This window comes from Anas acuta, chromosome 2 (genome assembly GCF_963932015.1).
Source record: "Anas acuta chromosome 2, bAnaAcu1.1, whole genome shotgun sequence".
NCBI classification, from domain to species: domain Eukaryota; kingdom Metazoa; phylum Chordata; class Aves; order Anseriformes; family Anatidae; genus Anas; species Anas acuta.
Window position 1 is genome coordinate 25951851 of NC_088980.1, and position 20459 is coordinate 25972309.

Below are 20459 nucleotides of genomic sequence, written 5' to 3' on the forward strand. Positions count from 1 at the left end.
TTGCATTTGAAATGAATTTTGTTCTTAAATATTCTCACTGATAGTTTAATATATTTTTTAATACAGTGTATCTATAGATGTATGCTTGGAACTGCTTCTTCACTTCATTGCAGAGAGACTCTCAGGGCCTAGACAAATGTTTTTACTTTGCCCCAAAACAGGAGTGGACTTACAGTCAGCCAAAGCAGCTGAGATGTACAGGTACCAGGCTGCATTAGGCAATAACTTGCCAAATTGCTGTACCTAGATCTATCTAGGATCTGTGAAGGAGGTCTGGCAAGAGAAGGTTTCTGAGGAACCCTGAGCTTTATGGAAGTGTAGTGCAGTGAAGCTCGTCTCTGGGCATGTGACTGTCAAGCTACATGAAAGAAAAATTGATTTTTTTTCCTTTATTTTTTTCTTCTCTATTTCTAAACTGTGGATTACCAACAAAAATAGGCAGTGGAAGACTTAAACAATTGCAATGTAAATGTTTACAAATTTTACAAATGTTTACAAAGTAATACAAAGTAGACGTAAAAAAAAGGCATGGTCAGGACAAAGGAAGGAATTACACATGAAGCATACCTAAAAGTACACAAAACTTAAAAAGTCTCCATGGGATTCATATTTAATGATTAAGATGCTGGGGAGTCACCTCATTCATCATTTCTTCATCCCATTGTAGTGTTGCTTCCAATTCTCTGCATTATAAAAAAAAAGTAGCGTGCTGCCCAAGAAGATTTAGATCTAAAATCTGCAAAACTCATCAAGCACAATTCAATGAAAATCATTTAGCGTGTACCATTAACGTTGGAGAAAAACAGGATGGTATTGGAATTTCCAATTTGTAATAATGGTAATGACTGAAAAAAATAGTGAGGATAGAAAGGGAAAAAAAAAATCAACTCATTGCATTATAATCAGTGTATGCAAAAAAAATGAATATTCAGTTATAAATATTGAGATGTCTTTGTCAGCTGAAGGTTTCAGGGCACCATGCTGTTTCACTCAGTTATGAAGACAAAACTGAGACACAGCAAGCTGAATAGCTGTGAAAGTTGTGGATTCCCAGAGAACAGTGTTTTAGCAGCAGAGATCTTGCAAAGCCTGAGGAGGGGGGAGAGCCTTTCTCCATTCCTCAGTCTGCCTTTCAGCAAAAGGTAAGTGTAATAATGTTCAGGTACAACCTAGAGCTGCATGGAAAATGAGTTTAAAATGAAAAAAAAAGAGCAGAGAGACATTATAAAACATTGTGTGTTGAAGTAATTCAGTATTTGCCATCGAGGGAACTGGTTTTGGGGGGATTAGGGGCTGTTGCCATGGGGAAATACCTGGAGGTTTTCCAACATTGCTTTAGAGGCATATTTGCCTGCAACACTCTAAAGGCCATAATTTGCTGCCTGTGTAGAAAATAAAAAATGATTTATGTCTTCTGTGTTTCTCATGGCATGTGTGCTGTCCCTGAAGATGGGTGGGGTGGGACTGCTGCTTCCCCAGGGGGCTTCCCGGAGGGACCAGGCCAAGCCCTTTGCGAGGCCTCACCCCAACCTGAGCCCGGTCTCCACCTCACAGTTCTCTGTGTGCTAGATCAAGGTGGCAAACAAGGGTACAGGAATGGATAACAAAGACCAGAGTCCTCAGATCAGCTTTGTGGTTTTTGTAGCTTGTTAAGTACATAAGTATTAATTTGGTTTCAGAGGACCCCATCTTGTTCTCAAGTCCCCAAACCTCCCCGAGAAGACTGTTGGTGCAGGGCTGCAGTCCCAGTTTTCAACAGGCTTTTGACCAACCTTAAATGGATGCAACGTGGGAAAGTTCCTATTCTGCCACTGCAAAGTTTATCCCCGTTAAAATTACAGCCTCCAAGAAGTTCCCTTTCATCAGGAGTTTGCATTCAGTGGACACAGTTGGAATAGCAGCTTGCTCTCGAGCTGCAGAGCACCCTCTTCTCTTTCTGCCATTCTCAGCCTCTGTTTCTGAACTGCCTTCAGCAGGAGTTGTGGGGCAGGCTGCATCTCAGCTGCTTTTGTTCTGTGAGATCATTTGTTCAAGTATTGTTCTGCCTCTCTTTGCTTTGCAGGGATCTCATGTTCCAACATCTCTGAAAAAGAGGAATGCTGCTTGGCAATGACCATGAGGGTAATTAGCAGAGGGCTGGAGATTATCTCCGTCAGGGTCAGCAATACACGCTGCTGTGGAAGAAAGAGGCTGAGGCTTTGAAAAACACACCTCAATAAAAAAACACAGGTGAAGTCAGAGGGGTATCCGTGCCTCCCCGGTATAGGAAGCAGCAGTGCTGTTAACCCAAGCTCATTAATGGAGTCAAACAAGAATTGGTATCTAGAGAGCAATACTTCCACACAACTTCTGTTTCGTAGGGATTGAACTGATTTTTTTTCCTGACTCGGTGTTTTCAGAAAGGAGTGATCCCCTTCAAACATGAGGAAAGCTCACCCTAAGAAAAGAGAGTACTGTATCTCCTCATTGACCATCCTTGTAGTAGCACACACAATATAGAATATTTACATCTGAAAGGCTATTTATCACTTTAGAAAAATTACTTACCTTTAATGAGCAGAGTTGTATAGCAGTGATATGAAACCTAGTATTTTCAGGTGATCGTAATCTCCTTTATCGTATAATAATCATTTCTAATGACACAATATAAACCGAATGGTTTATGTTTTTTTTAGACCTAATCTGAAGATCAGATCTGTATTAACTTAGATGCTGCTCTTCAGCACTGGTGCTTATTTTTACCTCCTAATTATTCTGACCTATCTTAAGAGTAACGGCATGAATTTTTCACATGGGGCACACATCTAATTTCCAACAGCAATGACTTTGTATTTCTCTGCTCTGTGGACAAATAGTTATGTAAATTGTAATAAAACTATTACATCAGCAACAAAACTAGTACAAAAATGGATTAAGTAATAATTAGTAGGGTAAATAACCTCTCTGAATCTAGGAAGTTACTTAATAAAAACAGATACTTAAAAAAAAATCACACTTTGAACTGAGTCCCAAGTAGCAGTATGGGATGAGATGAAAATTCTATTTGAACTTAGAAAATTTGAGATTATGGAGAAACAGAAATCTGAACATTTGGCCTACTATTTGATGTAAAGGTGCTAAGGAGGCCACATTTTTCTACCAATATGTCAAAGTTGAGCTACATAGAGTTCTTACTGTGTTCTATGAGAGAAGAAGGTGGGGCTGAGAAAGCAGTTGATGTCTTTCACACAACATGATCTTGGAGATAAGGACTATTACTAGAAAAAGTAAGAGGCGTTGGTGTTTATACTTGAAACAGAAAGAATGAGTTAGAAATATGTTTAGGTTATTTTCTTAATTAGAAAATAAATTAACAGAAAATGAAGAACATAAATAGGCTTAATGAGATTTTTCTTCTATTTTATAATAGTTTAATTTTATGAATTACAGTAGGAATGGAAAATATTGGCTTCATGGCATAGCAGGTGTTAATATATTTTTATTCAATGCTGTAATTCTGAGAAGTAATTTTGACATTTTTGAGTATATAATTTAGTAGTTACTGCTGATTTTAGGTTAGCGCCTGTATTTAGTAAAGCTTGCCATGCTATGGATTTGGCCTGAAAATATAGCCAAACATAATCTTTTTATAGAATATTGCAATTAAGATGTTGTAAAGTACATTAAGAGGGGATAGGAAGCAGATTTGTTGGGAGTGAGAGTTGTTGGTGCAGGGGTCCAGACCCAGGAGAGCTGTACCCCCGCTGGCAGGACAGGCGCTGGTGGTACCACCGCTCTCCCCTCCTCAGGCTGTTGCCATGTGTGCCTTGGTACAGATGCATCCTGTGTACATTTCTGATCGTCTCCCCAAGTGGAGTTTCTTTTCTGGAATTTGGATGCACAGTCACGTATCAGGAGCACATCATGTTTTTCTCTGGTGCACAAATATTGATGGATATTACTGAAGAAGAGAAGCCATTAGGGAGCTACCCACCTCTTGGATTAGTCACTGTAAGAGCATTATCTCAAACAAGTCATGCCTTTATTCAAAACCGGGACATTTCATGTATTCAAAATACAGGATGAAAATTACGGTAAAGCCAGTTTTAAATATCCCAACTCAGGTCATTTAATAACTTGAAGATAATAACCTGGCAGTCTGTAGTTCCTAAGTATGCGAGGCTGCAGGAACAGAAGAAGGAAGAAAAAAGATTTTGAAGAATGATTTGCTGAAAACATAAAACCTCAAATGTCTGGAATAGGAAGCTTGCTAGAAAATTGGTAAAGCCAAATGATTGCCAAGATGCTACAGGACTGCTTAGGGAAGCTACTTGCCCTGACAGGAACGCTAATGGATGTTTTGCGTTGCCATTCACAATAACAAAAAGTCCCTGCATTAAGATATTTTTAAGTAGAGAAATTATCTCAAAGTTTGGTAGAAGAAATTGTATACCATTGAAAAAACGAATAGTAATAAACCACTAGAAATAAATTATGTTTACCCGAGAATTGCAAATGAATTCCAGTATGAAATTACCGGAGTATTAAGTACAGAGTGAAATGTGCTGCTTTGCCTCAGTACCAGAGGACAGGAAGGCAGCATGATAATACCGGTTTAAAAAAACAAGACTCCAATGGAAGACAGAAAACCACAGATTGCTAGTTTATATGCTGGGCAAATTGGTAGAAAGAGTTCTGTAATAAAAATTATTGGAAACATGTACAGACTGTGTAATCATTTCATAGGGAGAAGTCATGCCTCACAGTTTCATTACAGTACTGTGAAGGCTTTAGCAGGACAGAAGGTAAGCGAGATCTGTCTGGTACTCTGATATTTTTCAAAAAGACATTCACTGCATCTTCATTACTCTGAAGAAAATTAAACTGTCACCGGATTAAATGAAAGGTCACTGACTGATGTAGTAACAGATTAAAAGAGAAGAAGAAAGAGTGGGACAGGTTGTCACTTTTCATAATGAAGTCGGGTTACCAGTGGTGTCTCACAGTGATCGAGTTGTTTCAACCTGTCTGGGCAAAGGGTGAAGAAAACTTGGTCACAAATTTGATGATGATGATCAATGTAGGAGAAGTCAAATCTCACTGAAGAGTCACAGAAGAATATGACAGTGAAATCAAATCCGTCTATACTGGAGCATTAAGCGTCATGTCAATAAATATCATGTAATGCAGTTGGTGTAGTAAAAAGAGCTCTGTTCATCTGCTCTGGCAGGCTCTTACCTAACCGCTAACTCTTACAAAAGGGATTTGAAGTTATGCTGGAGTTCAGAGCAGGTGTACGCATAGGACTTGGGAGTGATCAGAAAGCTGAAAAATGTTAGGAAGTGCTGCAGCCCTAAAATCTAGCTACGAGGAGACCCGGTGAGGAACAGATGAGGGCATATTTGACAGACTTCCATCCAACCATAAGTGGTACAAATGTTTTAAATATCACTGTGTGAGAGCTTATAAATGCTCAGGTAAGGGATTTGGAGTGGAAGAGCTATTCCCTGCACTGCTCTACATTGATGTATTCTTCTTGGAAGGACTCGAGCACTTTAGCTGGGTTATTTTTAGTCCCTGCAGTCCTTCTGAGCTGATGCAGTTGGACCTCTTGATCTAACCCTAGCAAATGCAGTAATGAGGTCAGAGAGAATGAGCACCCTTTCCTCGTTGATACCAGGAGATGATCCATCAGCGCCACCAAAACAATTTCAATTCTGTGCTTGGGCCTGAAACTGCCTTGTGTAAAACTGAGGATATTAGTTCGAGTGAAATGAGCTCAAAAATGAAGTCTGGCTGGCTGTCTAACCATTTATACTAGGAAGCAAAAGCCCAGGTGTGTCAGAGGCGTGACGGATGCCAAGTGATTAACCTGTGCACTGAGATGCCTGTGTCCCTGTGGGCAGTGCCAAGCACATTTTGGGGTCAGCATCAGCTGGGTGCTTCTGCCCACAGGCTGGCCATATGCAGCATATGCTGCTGTGGACAGGGGAGTGAAGCTGCATGGATGCCTGCTGAGATGTGGTGGCAGTGCTGCCAGGCAGTGCCACAGCTGGTTTTTACTAGGCACAGTCTTCAGGACCATGCTAATAGCCAGAAGACTTGGTAGTGAGTGCTAGTTGGCTAAAAGAGTATCTGGAGGTAATATTTTCCAGCTTCGCATCCAAAAATTGAATGGTTTGATCATGCATGGCAGCAGTTGCTCCTGGCGCTCTGTCATGTGTAAGAAGAGGTCTTTGTGGGATTGAGAAGTCTGGGGCCCAGATACTTTTAGGATTTCAGGGGCTAAAATATTCTGTACAGTTCTTTTTGCCAGAGTTTCAGGCAGCCTAGAACAGATCTTTCTCCTGCAGAGCTTTCTGAGGGAAAGCCCAGACTTGATTTTGCTGTTAGACTATCAGCTTCTTTCAATATTGCGACTGTCTAATTCCCATCTGTGTCTCATCCCTGCAATTGCTTCTTGGGAAGATTCATCTCCTCGGTGCTTCCCTGCCGAAGCGTGTGTGACAGCTGATGCCCACGCAGGTTTGGGGGGAGCGCGAAGCCAGGAGGGTTGGAGGGAGCCCCTGTCAGCTCCTTCTCACTGACTCACTCCTTTTTGCTTTGACAAGGGGACCACATCACAGGAAAAAAGACTCTTTGAGAGAAAAGCAAAGACAAATCACCCATTTCGGACATTGTCAGAGCTTCCTCTCCACTCTGAAGTTATACTGTAAGGAGATTTTGAAGCAGTAGATAACGAATGGTCAAACTGATTTTTTTCTCTTATTTAGCTTCCTAAGCACAGCAGGAGGGGTTGTCCTCAGCACTTCATCTGCCTCCTGCCTTCACAGCGTGCAGCACAGGAACACTCCTCCGAACTGCTTGTGCTTGGAGCTCAGCACAGCAGATCAGCACCGTGGCCATAAACACGTCTGATTCCTCGAACGACACCTGCTCTTCCTCACTTCTCTCCCCACAAGAGAATTTTTTGTCCTTAGTGGAGGAAGCCCAGCAGTCTGGTTTAGTATATTCTTAAAATAGGAGCTGAGAGTAAAATGACTGAAATGGTTTGCAACAAACCTGGGAACATAGCTGTTCCTCCTCACAGGTGGTAGGGAGGTGCCATTGTGTGCTTTTGGAGACTTAAAGACCCAAGAAAGTATTGAAGGTGTCATCCACAGCTTGTAATGTTTTTCTGAATGTCCTTTGTCAAAATGGTGTAATTAATGTCTCCTCATTTGTATTCTTGCTACCAGTCAAAACAGAACTTGTCTGTGCAATCACTGAAACGAGACAGTCTGAAACTCCAGCTGTAGCTATAATTAAATTAACAATAATACTTCTTGTACAGAATATTTATGCTTTTCGTCCATGTCTGCATTAAAGACAACTTCAGAGTTTTCATCTTTTCCCAAAGTTAATGGGGTGTACGTGGCAGAACCAGCAGAAGGAAATTGTTATTGCTGTTGTCGTAATGAAGGTTGACAGAGGATGCATCCATAGTGTCAGGCGATCAGTTGTCTTTAGCATTTGTACCTTTCAGTTTTCTCCCAATTTCAGTGCAGGGCAAGTTTATTCACCTGGGGGGACAATGGGTGATGAAAAGGGTCAGAGTTTGTGCTCGTAAGATCTGCACTCCCCAAATACGGACACTGTTTGTGCCAAGTTTTGTTCCCTCCACGTGAGAGTCCTCTGTCATTATCTCCACAGCACTTAGGCCTTTTCATACCTTGGCACGAAATACATAGTGCATCCTAGGGATACCTTATAATAAAAAGATAAACTGTAAGGCATTTTTGTAATTATTCACCTTCCTGCGTTGGATGTTTGCACGGTAATGTTGTATATCAGAAAGAACACCTGATCCTTCTCAGGGCTTCTTGCCAGGACGTGGAGGGAGATGATTTATTCGTGTGCTGCTGCTTATGCAAGGAAGATAGGGAACAAAGCTGTGCCAAATTTTTCAAGTTTTAAAAATAGCACACGAGGAGGTTAATAATAATAATTATCACTCTGATGGAGCTTGTTGTGTGTACTAAAGCAAGCATCTTGCACTGAAGCGATGAGCATCAGGTGTGTCTCTGAGGAGGCACATTCATTTTCTCGATGCTACGTGACTGCCGTAGCAGCAACCATGGCTCCATGCAAGACCCATGAAACCAAAAAACCCTTCAATTTTCAGAAAGAAGAAAATGTTGGGGAAGTAGCAATCCCTTGTTCTTACGTGGCATTGTTACAGTGAGGTACTGGCCGTGACAACTACTCCCTGCCCCAGAACTGATGCCAGAGGCATGACTTCCTGGGAGTGTTTTGTGCCATTTTCTGCTGTGCTGCTTTCCTGTGCATGGTGATCCAGCTGAGTGGGTTGGAGCTTAGGTGTTTCTTTTTAATTTCCGGACAGAGGCATGAGGAGTGGGCATTATCACTGCAACAGCAGCGGTGGGTGGAAGGCATGGTTTCATAGGAGGCATCACACAGTGGTCACCAGCAGTGGCTCCTGAGGTGGGATGACCTCGTGTGATCACAAGCTGTCCGTAAGAGAGACTGCAAGTGTGTCAAAGACTTGTGTGACTGCAGATGTGGTAGGACAGCTGCTGCAAAGAGGTGCCAGCAGCATGCAGCTCACGCACAGCTCATTCCCCGTATCAGGCACTAGTCCCTCGACAAAAGTCATAGACAGCCAGGCAGGCAGCAGAGCCTGGGCCAGGGATCAGGTCTTGTTCCTTGGCACAACATGGCAAGAAAGTATAAACATATACAGGGCATACTCAGTCTCTTTGGGACTTTTTTAACACGAGTCAGTTTTTACGTTGCAGGGTTTACAGTATGCAGCACTAATAGCATGGTGAACACAGCACTGAGCTGGCTAGTTGGGAGGATAGCACATGTGGTTCTTCGTAGCTCATCTCTTTTTTTACTTCCTTAAAATTTGTTACTACCTCCTGATTACTGCCAGCAAATTTCTGCAAAGATTCTTGCTACTTGAGAGCTGCAAGAAAATGCTCCAATTTTGGTTTCCTATACAACTTCTCCTTTTCCCCAGAAGAATCGGTTTCCAACTGCTGTTGCGTTTTTCTGGTCTTATTCATTAAAATGATTACTACATCCAGAATGTTTTTCTTTTTCTGAATTAGGATCTGCAACATGTACTGTTGCAGTTAGTGATGTGTGTCTTCTAGACTGTGCTCTGTCACTGCTCTTGGAAAGAAAAGCAAGCGGTCACGTATGTGTTTGTGTGGATTTGCTGTCAGTGCCACCCGGGGTGCCCGTCAATAATATTGGCTTCTTGGATCATACAGTTTGTGGTTTTTTTTGGTGCCAGATGACTTGTTGATGACCCTTTCTCTTTCACATTAGCGAAGACAAAAGTTCTGTTAACAGTTGTGTCTGGGTGAACCAGTCAGTTCCCCAGGCTTTGGTGATCTTGACACACACATTTAGCCCGAGTATTGGTTAGGTTGTCACCTCCTGTGCTTATGAGTGTTTTTGTAAATTCTTGTAAATGTCAAAGATCAATTCTGTGAAAACTTGCTTTTTCTAAATACTCAGAGGTACAAGCACAGATTAGGATGATGAATTGAATATTCCCGAAAAAAAGCTTTAAGAAACAGCTCAGTAGACTTCCTTGAAGTGGTACTTAACCAGTGTGAGGGCAAAACCAGCTCTGGTTTATCAAGGCGATGGGAGAGTTGCTGTAAATCTGCAACCCTATGCATGCTCTAGGAAACACAGTGGTGACAGACTTGGTGAAGTAGGCCTACTTAAGCTAAACATACTTTGTGGGGGAAAAAAAAACATAACTTTTATATTTTTAGCAGACTGAAGTCTTGACTGACAGTTCTCATGTCTGTACGAACAAGCGGTACGTTACTATGGAGGATTGACTGTCACAAAGAAAAAAAATCCAACCACGAATTTCCTTTTCTTAGTTTTAATACTGGTAGATTCATTTAATAGAATCAGTCAACCATTAAATGTGATCGTGCCAAATGAAGTAAATGGCATAATAGAATTTCCTCTTTCTTCCTGTAAAAACGCACGTTGAGGGCAATGGGCAAGATCGTATGACCAATACACAAAGTATGGTGAGTTAATGCCAGGTAGGAAACACAGACTCTTTTACCTTGATGCTATCAGTGATCCTACAGCCTCATTTTAAATGCTTAGATAAGAAAACAGATAAGAGTGGCATGTTGTATTTAAAGACAATGGTAACAGTATTCACCACCAGTACTATCCTTAATTCACTTCTCCTGTACAAATATAAATACTACACAGAAGTAAGCAAGATCCTATAAGCCATGGTTTCTGTCTAATCGGGTTCAATAAAGATCGTCCCAAACAAGAGGTCAATATATGATTTGAGGCTTTAAAAGAAAATGTTCCTGAAGCATATCCAGTCTCTTTGCAACAAACCTGAAGCTGCTGCTGAAATATACTAATGGCAGTCATTGAACAAAAGGAAACAAGTGGGGCCAGTTAACATGATGAAAATGGATCGAGTAATAAACATACTAATTTTGTGATAAAGTATTTTCCCATACCTCACCCTCATCTAATCTGTGTGTTCTCCAAGCAATACTTACCTGCCTCTCTTGCCATCCTTTGTCAGCTGGTGACTGTATCTCCATTTCCCTCGATAACATCCATCTCTGTTCTACAGTTGAAACACACGTTTCTCTCTCTTATCAGGTTGATAAATTAGACAATCCAAGCTAAACTCACAGCAGTGCTTCTTAACCGGTACTTGACTCTGTTGCATTTCAGACCTAGGGGCTTTGTGGTCAAACTGTAGCTCACTAAAGTTGTAATTGGGTATAGCTTCACCAATTGATCCTTATGCTGATTGTCAGTGTAAATAAGATTGGATTTGGACCCCGTAGTGCTAACAGTCACCTCTGGAAGTCTGCCACCAAGTTGAGGTGCTGGGGAGAGGGCTCTTGATCTAGTCTTGTGGCAGGGAAGAGATGTGTAAACAGAAAGGTAAATGGGATGGCCTTTTGTCCTGTACCTACTTCTTTTTCACTACATATGGCCTATATACATTAGATCTGCACATTGATTTCTAGCTGGCCACTGCCTACATAGAAAAACATGTTCATGCTTCTTCCTCTCTTCAAGTGTTAGACCCACAGAGAAGCTGCGAGCAGTGATATGTAAGGTGAAGAATGCTTTTTCTTGTGTAAAACAGAAAAACAAAAAGTCTTTGAAAAACATAGAGCAACAACAGGCTGTTCAGAATTCCTCTGTCAGGCTGTAAAGTGCACAGGGAAACCCTCTGTTCTGTTTCTGCATTTCAACCGGCAGTGCAAATGCTGCGTGGGGCTAGCAGCAGGAGCTGCAGGTAACGCATCAGTCACGGCCCTCCCAGGGCACGGGATGCGGATGCAGGTGGTGCATCCCCAAACAGAAGTCTAGGGGAGGGCTTGAGAGCAGCAGTGCACAGCATTCAGTGTGTGACCTGTCTTCCATTTCTTTTAGATACATTTGTGAAGGCTTCTTAGGATCATTATTCCAGAATTAACAGAATTTTGCTTGCATCAATATTGCTAGCAAACAATGCAAGATATATTTGTGCGTTCTTGTAAAATGTTCATCATGTCAGTTTTCTTGGAAGAGGCAATTTGTTAAACGTTTCCCACTGAACAAAACATCTTTTTGTAAATTTTTTTTGCAGCTGTTTTGTGTTAGCCATACAGATACCATACTTATGGTGGTACAGAAGAGTGTTTTAGTGCAACATTAATATATTCACTATTTAAAAGAACTCAATGTGCAGTAAATTTCAGCAGCCTTTCAATGAGGTCTTTATTGCATGAGACAGTTTTATCAGTACTTGCACATGGTTGCTTCTTCCATTTCCCAGAGTATTTGTAAGGTTTCCTTGGCACTGCTGTTAGTTTATAGGTGATGGAGGGTCTGCCAAGCAAACCTGGCACGGATTTATCTACCTTCTCTGGGACAGTCAGCATCTCCCAGTGAAGGTATGTCATCACTGTTTCTTCTTCTCACTTGGCTTGTTGATTAGATGGAAAGCAGGATTGTTTTTTAAAAATTTGTTTTCTCTAAGCATGAAGTGCGTTCATCTGGTCTCAGAAATGGAGTCAGTTGCTCACAGCCTCTGTTGACAAACAGCTGGATAGGGGAGACACATACACTGGGGTCAGCAGCAATGTAATCTACTGTGTGTTTTTTTTTTTCTAAATTCACTTTTGTTGTCATTATTACTGAAAGGCACGCAAAAGAAACCTTCGAAGTTGTTTCACATGACTAATCATGATGTTTTTCTCTGTTTTTCTAGACTGCCATCTGACGTATCGTATCTCTTACTATCTCTGTATTCACTTATCTACATTTAACAGTAACAGATTAAACACCAGTCTTTGTTCTTGAAATAGGTACCTAGTTTGTACTGAAAGTCCATTGTTGTCTTTGACGAGTGGAAGTGGCAGGTGAGCCTCAGGAGGAGAGGAGCTCAGCTCCTGGCATGGCTGTGGGCAGCAAGTTGGTGTCCTGGCTCCGTAGGCAGCTGTTGAGTCGCCCCTAAGTGCAGCTATATGCCAAAAAAAAAAGGCTTCCTGCAACCTTCAGAATAGCTGTATAGCTATACACCATGGTGCAGTGTTTTACACTGTGAGAAAAACTGTGATAGAGCTAGTTGGTGTTGGGTCAGAGGTTGGACTCGGTGATCTTGGAGATCTCTTCCAACCTACATGATTCTGTGATTCTGTAATAGAACCTTCTGTAGGGTGCCTGTGAAGAGGAAAGAGGAGATACGGAAAATTATTTTTCTTTCTTTGACTTAACAAACATGATACAGTGTGGGACTGAAATTCAGTAAAATTATTACTGCTAATAATGAGTATTCTTTAATTACTGCCAAATGTGGGCAGTTAAGTGAATTAGGTTGGCAAACTCTGGCATCTGAACTATGAAAACAAGCTTTAGAAGCCTTTTTTAAAAAGCCTTTAAAAAAGCCTTTTCAAACTCTGCAACATCACAGGACAAAAGCAATAGCTGTTTTCACAAATTGGCACTTTTTCTGGAGTAGATAGTTGAGTAATTTTTGGTCTGTTTCCACAGGTTTTCAATACATATTCCAATGAAGACTATGACAGAAGAAACGATGAAGTTGACCCAGTAGCTGCATCAGCTGAGTATGAACTTGAGAAGCGTGTGGAAAAGCTGGAGCTCTTCCCAGTTGAACTAGAAAAAGGTATGTAGTCTGAGTGTCAGTTCCTGTTCATGTGAAACCTATCTGCAGGTCTGAGGAAGTCCACTTGTGCTTACACAGCCTATCGTGAATTTCCATGAATCCATTTTAATGACCTGGGCTTTTTGGAGTTTAAGAATTTTTTAATAAGGAATTAAGAAGTTAAGAAATGTGGAATTCTGTATTTTCTTAAGAAAATTGTTTCATGCCCTAACACATGATGGCACACAGAGGTTTATGTGATGTTTTCATTCTCCACTGGCAGAATAAAAATCTTGATTGTTGTTCTAAGCTCCTCATACAGCAAAGGCAATACTTTTGTGTGCAATTAATACACTAGAATAACAAGTCGTTGAAGGGGAATCAAAAGGAATTAACATTGTTTACATGGAAAAACAAGATGAACCAAAGCACAAATATCTACCTACAAGGTAACTGTATAAATCAAATGTAAGAAGTTTCTGCCTTTGCTTACCTTTTTCACAGATGAAGATGGACTTGGCATAAGCATTATTGGAATGGGAGTCGGAGCAGATGCAGGCCTTGAAAAACTGGGAATATTTGTCAAAACAGTAACAGAAGGTGGAGCAGCAGAAAGAGATGGCAGGTAAACTAGACTCAATATTTGGAAACTTTCCCGGCAATAATTATTATGTTTTATGTTTTTCTTCAGAAAGAGTTGTTAGTTTAATGTATATCATGGTAACTGAAAGCTGTAAAATTCTGAGACTTTATTGGTATGGTTCAAGTACCTGAAGTTACATCTGAAAATACACTAGTTTGATGCAAAATTTAAATGGTTAAAGGAGAACAGATTTGCCAATATGTGTTTGTGACTGCCTGAAAAGCAAGATTCCTTAATGTGAGTAAAGCTGGAGATTCCAAATTGTACATTTCTTTTGAAGGTAGTTTAGTTTTCAAAGGTTTTGAGGTCCCACGTTCTTTTGGCTTCAAACCAGCTTTAAATAATCAGTACTTATGAAAAAGAGTTCTGCTCAACATGTGATTAGGAAAATAGTTTGGTGTTTCTGAGCTATTAACTTTTATTAAGTGTACCTCCCTTTTAAGCTTACTAATACAGATTGCTACTTTGTATTTCTAAATATGCATGCTTCTCCAAAGTTCAGTTTTCACCCCTGCAGCACTGAAACTGCGTTACTTGATTGCAGTAGGAAGCTGCACCATAAATCTTGCCCATTAAAGGAATGGGTTGGGTTTTGTAGTCTTCTACAGTGCTCATGGAAAACCTGTCTGCTTGTAGAATTGTTTACTTAGTACATGCAGTTCAAAGAATTTCTTTTGAATATACAGTATGTCTTACCATATGGGGTAGAGTTGTCTCTGTATTAAACAGTACGTGCCACAATCAGGCCATAATTTCTCATTATAAGTTAGAAAAGCACTTTACTGTGTAATCATTTAATGATAAAAGGTATTCTTAAACATCTTCCAATCCATGTAATTCATTGCTTTATTCCTTTGAAAATTTGCATACAATTAAAATATTACTTAACTGATATATTAGCAATTATGCATTCTCTACTTATGTAAAAATGGACTAATATAATGTTTAGTAATGGTAGTTACAAGTAATACTAACCACAATAACAGGTAAAGAGAGTCAGAATAAACTCTAAATTAAAGTCTATGCTGTCTTCTAAAAACTATATTGCAATAATACTTTCCTTACTGATACAACTTTTCATCCTGTGCAAAGTATGGAAGTGGTGTGCGTTACCCATTCTGTGTACTTAAAATGCCAGCCAGAAGGTTGTTCTGCTGTGGAAGCCCTACACAAATTAAATCAGAAGACTGTACCTGTCAGGGGTCTGCAGAGTTTAATAACATTGCTCTGAAACTATTAAAGCATAGCTTTTTCCAGACTGGGCTTGCAGGTATCTTAACAGATTTTGGCAATAAGACCCCAGCTTGAATGCCAAGTACTGATTTATCACAGGTTTAAAAAATCAGGAAAGGAAGTAGAGAAGCTGACACCTTAAGATGTCATAGATTCATTCATTACTTTAAATTTAAGTTAAAGTTTTTCTGAAAGGTATGCTCCAGCTCAGCCAAAAGGCATTAAGCTCACTACTGGCATTCTGTGTGAAAATCTATGGTTGAAAATCAGAGTAGCTCACACCTGGTCTGTGATGATCTGTATTTTCTGCTCCGCTCATTATTCACATGTTTGAGTGGGCTGCAGAAGTTAATGTTCAATTACAAGGCTCTTCTTTCATTTCCCTAGATGGCTTCTGAAAGGAGCTTGTCAGCTGAGAAAAAAAAAATATATGTTTCTTCGTCTATTCTAATATTTGTGTTGGTTTTCAACTGGCTGAATGTTCAGTCAGCTGAGAAATAGCCCTCTCATTTTCTTTGAGAGCCTGACTGATCATTCACTTGAGAAGGGGATATGTAATCCTCTCAGTCAGGAGCAGCCGGTGCTGTAATAAAGTGCATCAACTGTAAAGGGTCCTGTTAACTTCATCTTTGTGAAAAGCCCAGTTAATCATTAACACTGATAGCAAATCAAAGTCTCCAAACAGGAAATGAAACTGTATTTCAGTGGTTGGATCAGATACTCTGAATAATTGAAGAGCAATCTTCAAGCAGCCTCTCTGAAGCTATCATTTTAAGTATTATGATAAATTGCGATAAATGGCAATACATAAATTATTATTATTAAAATAAATTGCAATAAATAAATTACAGTAAATGGCCTTAAGTTGCACCAGGGGAGGTTTAGGTTGGATATTAGGAAGAATTTCTTCACTGAAAGGGTTATGAGGCATTGAAACAGGCTGCCCAGGGAAGTGGTAGAGTCACCATCCCTGGAGGTATTAAAAAGACGTGTGGTTGTGGTCCTTAGGGACGTGGTTTAGTGGTGGTCTTGGCAGTGCTAGGTTAGAGGTTGGACTAGATGATCTGAGAGGTCTTTTCCAACCTAACTGATTCTACAATTCTAATACCTGTAGGATAATTTCGATCGTGTATTGCAAGACCCATCAACTCATGATAGAAACTACTTGGAGACCTGGAATCTGTACAAAAAGGTTTCTCAATATTTGGGAAGCACAGGCTTGATCCAAGTTGATAAAAACAAACAGGTAGTAAGTGTGTAGTTGGCATATTAAAAGGCATTTTGTGGCAGTCTTTAACCAAGGAGGGTGCTTTGAGATAAATTCAAATGGAAGCACGTTAGTAAGTAATAAGAGTGATTATTAATAGTGTGTAAAATAGAACATCAGTCCTTAGAGCGAATAAGAAAAAATTTTTCTTGACTAATTTAATAGCTTTTTCTTTCAAGCGAATATGGTGATGAGTCATTTCAGAGTATTTTGAGAACATCAAGAACAACTGTTTTGAAACATTAGATAGTTACTAACTTGAAAAATACTCTGGACTTCGCGTCTGCACAGGTTAAATTTTTCAGTTCATCATACAGAGCAAGGCAAGTTCATCATACAGAATTAGGAGAGTATTTATTTTATTTTAGTTGGTTTACTTCTGTAGTTGCTAGTTTATTGAAGTGCTGCTTTACATAGGCAGAGGTTTAAGTCATGGCCATTAGAAAATAATTATCAGAAAAATTACCAATGTCATTAGTGGTAAAATCAGTTAAGCCTTTACAATTGAGGCTTTGCCAAGCTGAGTCCAATTCTTCTTTCATGTTGGAAATTAGATTTGAGAGACAGAGGAAGCCTAGAGCCCCAGGTGGAGGGGGCTGTAAAGGGGCTTTCCAACAAAAAAAGGGAAGGCTCCTCACAATTTTGGTTAGAGGGTGGGTGGAGTGGCTTATTTGGTGCTCTTCCCGCGGTGGGGGTTAGGGCTGGGGTTCGGATACAGGGAAAGTCCGGAGCTGCACTGGGAGGGGGCTGGAGAGGGGCCGCCCGCAGCAGAGGGAGACCACCAGGAGAACGTGGCTGTGAGAGTGTTTTGGTCTGGGCAATGCAGCAAAGTACACAGCAAGAGACAGGGAACTTCTTTTTGAATTAAACATAATTATATAATTTGAATGCTAATTATGTTAATTGCATGTTGTGTGATATATATGCATGCTTATGTATAATTAAAATATGTGTATGCACCAAAGGAGAGGTTCAGAAGACAATGGTCATAAAAATAAGAGCTGGAAATGAATTTAGGAGCCGTACAGGCAAGAAAGGAGAAACAAAATCTGAAAGAGAAATGGAATCAGTCAGTTGCAGTCTATGGACAAAGCTGCAGACAACAGTTCTCTACGATGACATTTCCTCACCTGAAATAGTGTGCTGTGTATCTGTGTGAACAGTACTAGCATTGCATAGTGAAGTTTGTAAAGTTTTGGAGCTAAGCTGCCATTACAAAGGAATCTCTTCTTCCACCATATAGTTTTCTGCCAAGAAAGTGACAGCTTCCCCCTCAGTGGGCACCAGCTTCTTAAACTTCCTTTCCTGGAACACCTGCTGCCATCTGACTGCTCCTCGTGTTTGCTAAATTACAGTAAAAATACTAATTTTTACAGTATCCAAATACAATAGATACCAGTGTGATAGGTGTATTTATTAAATGCTTCACAAAAAATAAAAATAAAAATTGAGATTTAAATGCCTGATGTGATTTTCAAGATAGGAGTTCCTTATGTACAGAAGGGAGAACCCTTCCAGAACACAGTGACATTCTGTGTTGTGAGGCTGCCAAAGAATAAATTCTGTAATTCTTACTCATCAGCAGAGTCCCAAGAACTGAAGACACTGCTTGAACACATGTACAACTGCAAAGCATCGGCTCAGACTTTACAGTGAAATGTGTTCCCCAAGTCAAAATGCTTCATCTTCTTTCAAGGCCTCTACTGTGAAAATTTGTTTTTGAAAAGAAATCTTATCACTAAGATATCCTAAGAAATTAAATTGCTTTATTTAGTTAGTTTCATATAATTAAAATGGAAAATTTTCAAAGCTGTTTCTTGGTTGCTTTATAAACCGTATTGTTTGGATCAGTAACATCTATGTAAGTACTTGAAAATTGCTCATTTTGACTAGTTCTGAATGCTTTTTTTTGTTTGTTTGTTTGTTTGTTTGTTTTTCATTTTTGAAGCTGTAGGAGTTTGTGTATCTCTAGAGGACAGTTTAATATAGTAGTACTCCTTCCAAATATTTGTAATCCAGATGATTCTTATGCCAGCCCTAGGGACTTCAGAGCTATGCCTGTTTCAGATAAAGCAGCGCTTTTTATATTCCTCCTAACTTTTCCTGCATCGAACAGTGTATCAACTGGAAATTGGCATTTGGTTTCAAACAGATAGTCCTTGTTAAAACAGCCCTAGATCTTATCGTTGTGTGCTCCATGATCTCTTTTACACTGGGAAGTCATCTTTTTGAAGCAAGTTAGATGAAATATTTTAAGAGAGTAGGTCACAATTAAGTCTGATGCACAAGCTCTTTTCTCTACAGATGAGCAGGTTGTTTTAGTTAAATACCACATTTTTTTCCATTAGCGTGAAATACCAGAGCTATGTCTTATGCTGTTTTTCAAAATTGGCTTTGGAAAGAATGATATAAGAATTGTTCAAGTATCTCATTTAATTTAAGTCATATGACAAATGCAAGAATTTGTATTGCTGTATTTATATACACGGAAAATGACTGGATGATTGATGCAGTTAATTGTAGTGGTAACTTTGAACCTGGATTTATGATATGTGCAAGGGCAGACAGATACATTCTTCATTGCTCCCTTGATGATGTTTCCTAGCACTTGCCAATATTATGTTGGAAGGCACAGGCTCAATTCAGGGAAGAAAGTCTTTTGATTTGCGTGTGTGATATTTACCTCAGTCATTTTATGAATGACTTTGTGTTTAAAGTCTTTGTTTAAAATCAATTTTTTTAAAAAAATCTGTATGCTGAGTTTTGCTGAGAATTCACCAGGAACTCCTTAACTTATTTATATATTTGTTTTTCCTCTGAAAGGATCCAAGTGAATGACCAAATTGTGGAAGTTGATGGCATCAGTTTGGTTGGTGTTACACAAAATTTTGCCGCGACTGTTCTTAGAAACACCAAAGGAAAAGTCAGGTGAGTATTTCGGAAGTAAGAAGTGGTGGTTAAGTACTTAAGATTACCGGGTTTCTCTAATAGGAGAGTCGGTCTATTTTGGTAGAAGCAGAGGTTTTTGTCCCTTCTCTGCTGGCCACACTACAGCCCCAGGGCTGGAGGAGTAAGGTAGTGAGCCCACCAGGGTTCCCCAGTGCAGCCTCTGAGGGAGGAGGGCACTGGGCACTGTAGTGTGGCGAGTACTGGCTTGATTAACAGCCCAGTATTCTTTCACTGAGTTCCCCATGTCCCTACACCCTCTCTGGGATTCTGACTGTCTGATCCTAGGCTGTGGTTAACTGAAAGGCATCACTGCAAGCATCTGTAAAATAATTAGTAGCCTAGAAACTGAATGTAAATACAAGACTGTAAAATGTTTGTAAATGAATAAGAACAGTGTTTCCTGAGAAATGAACTGTTTTGCCATTTAAAAACATGTTCTGTCACATAGCTTTTCTGCTTAATAGCTTGTTAATTTCAGCAAACATTTAACTCTACAAAATAATTCCAGGAGTATCTTTGGCATATTGCAAAGCAGCAACCGTTCTGTAGGCACCCTTCAGCTTGCTCTCCAAATCCTCTCTATTGAGTACAGCTGAATCATTTAATTGATGAGTTTGGGGCTGACTTCTTTTGAACCATGACTAAACTACTGGATGTAAGATGTGCAGTTTCCCCCAGCCAGTGATGTTATATGAAGGTTTCTACAGAAATCCCATGCCTGTTCCGGCACAACATTAAGGAATAATACTGGAATGTGTATTCTGCAAAGTGTTGTGGGGGTGGTTGATCAAGGTTTTTATTAAAAGAGATTATTTAGGAAAAAAATCTTAAAAATTATAGCATAATTACAGGTGAATATATTTTTGTATAACATTTGCAGTTGTAGCTACATGGGTCATATATCTGTGAAGACACACATGCTGTGAGTGTTCCTACCAAGTTGGCTATAAAAATGAGTATCAACTTTATTAGGTTTCTGCAGAGCTGGGACGTCTGAACATAAAATCCTTATGACAGAGAATAATGTCTTCTGTGTTTCAGTACACAAAGCAAACGTTATATGTAATTTCTGTTTGATGTTTTAACTCAAAAAAAGAACAAAAAGAAAAAGGTAAGTACTAGCATAATCAGCTTGGTCTGTGAAATTATTATTGATTAAGTTACAGAATAGAATACTTGCTTCTATGGAAAAATAACGGGTTTGGAGGAAG

The 20459-nt window shown here is 39.8% G+C and overlaps 1 protein-coding gene across 1 annotated transcript in view; it reads left to right on the forward strand.

Moving 5' to 3' along the window:
* Positions 1–20459, forward strand: part of PPP1R9A (protein phosphatase 1 regulatory subunit 9A) — a 147109-nt gene that overhangs the window by 67562 nt on the left and 59088 nt on the right. Inside the window, 3 exon segments of the mRNA XM_068673984.1 lie at positions 13045–13177; positions 13661–13781; positions 19123–19227. Coding sequence (XP_068530085.1) covers positions 13045–13177; positions 13661–13781; positions 19123–19227 — 359 coding nt within the window.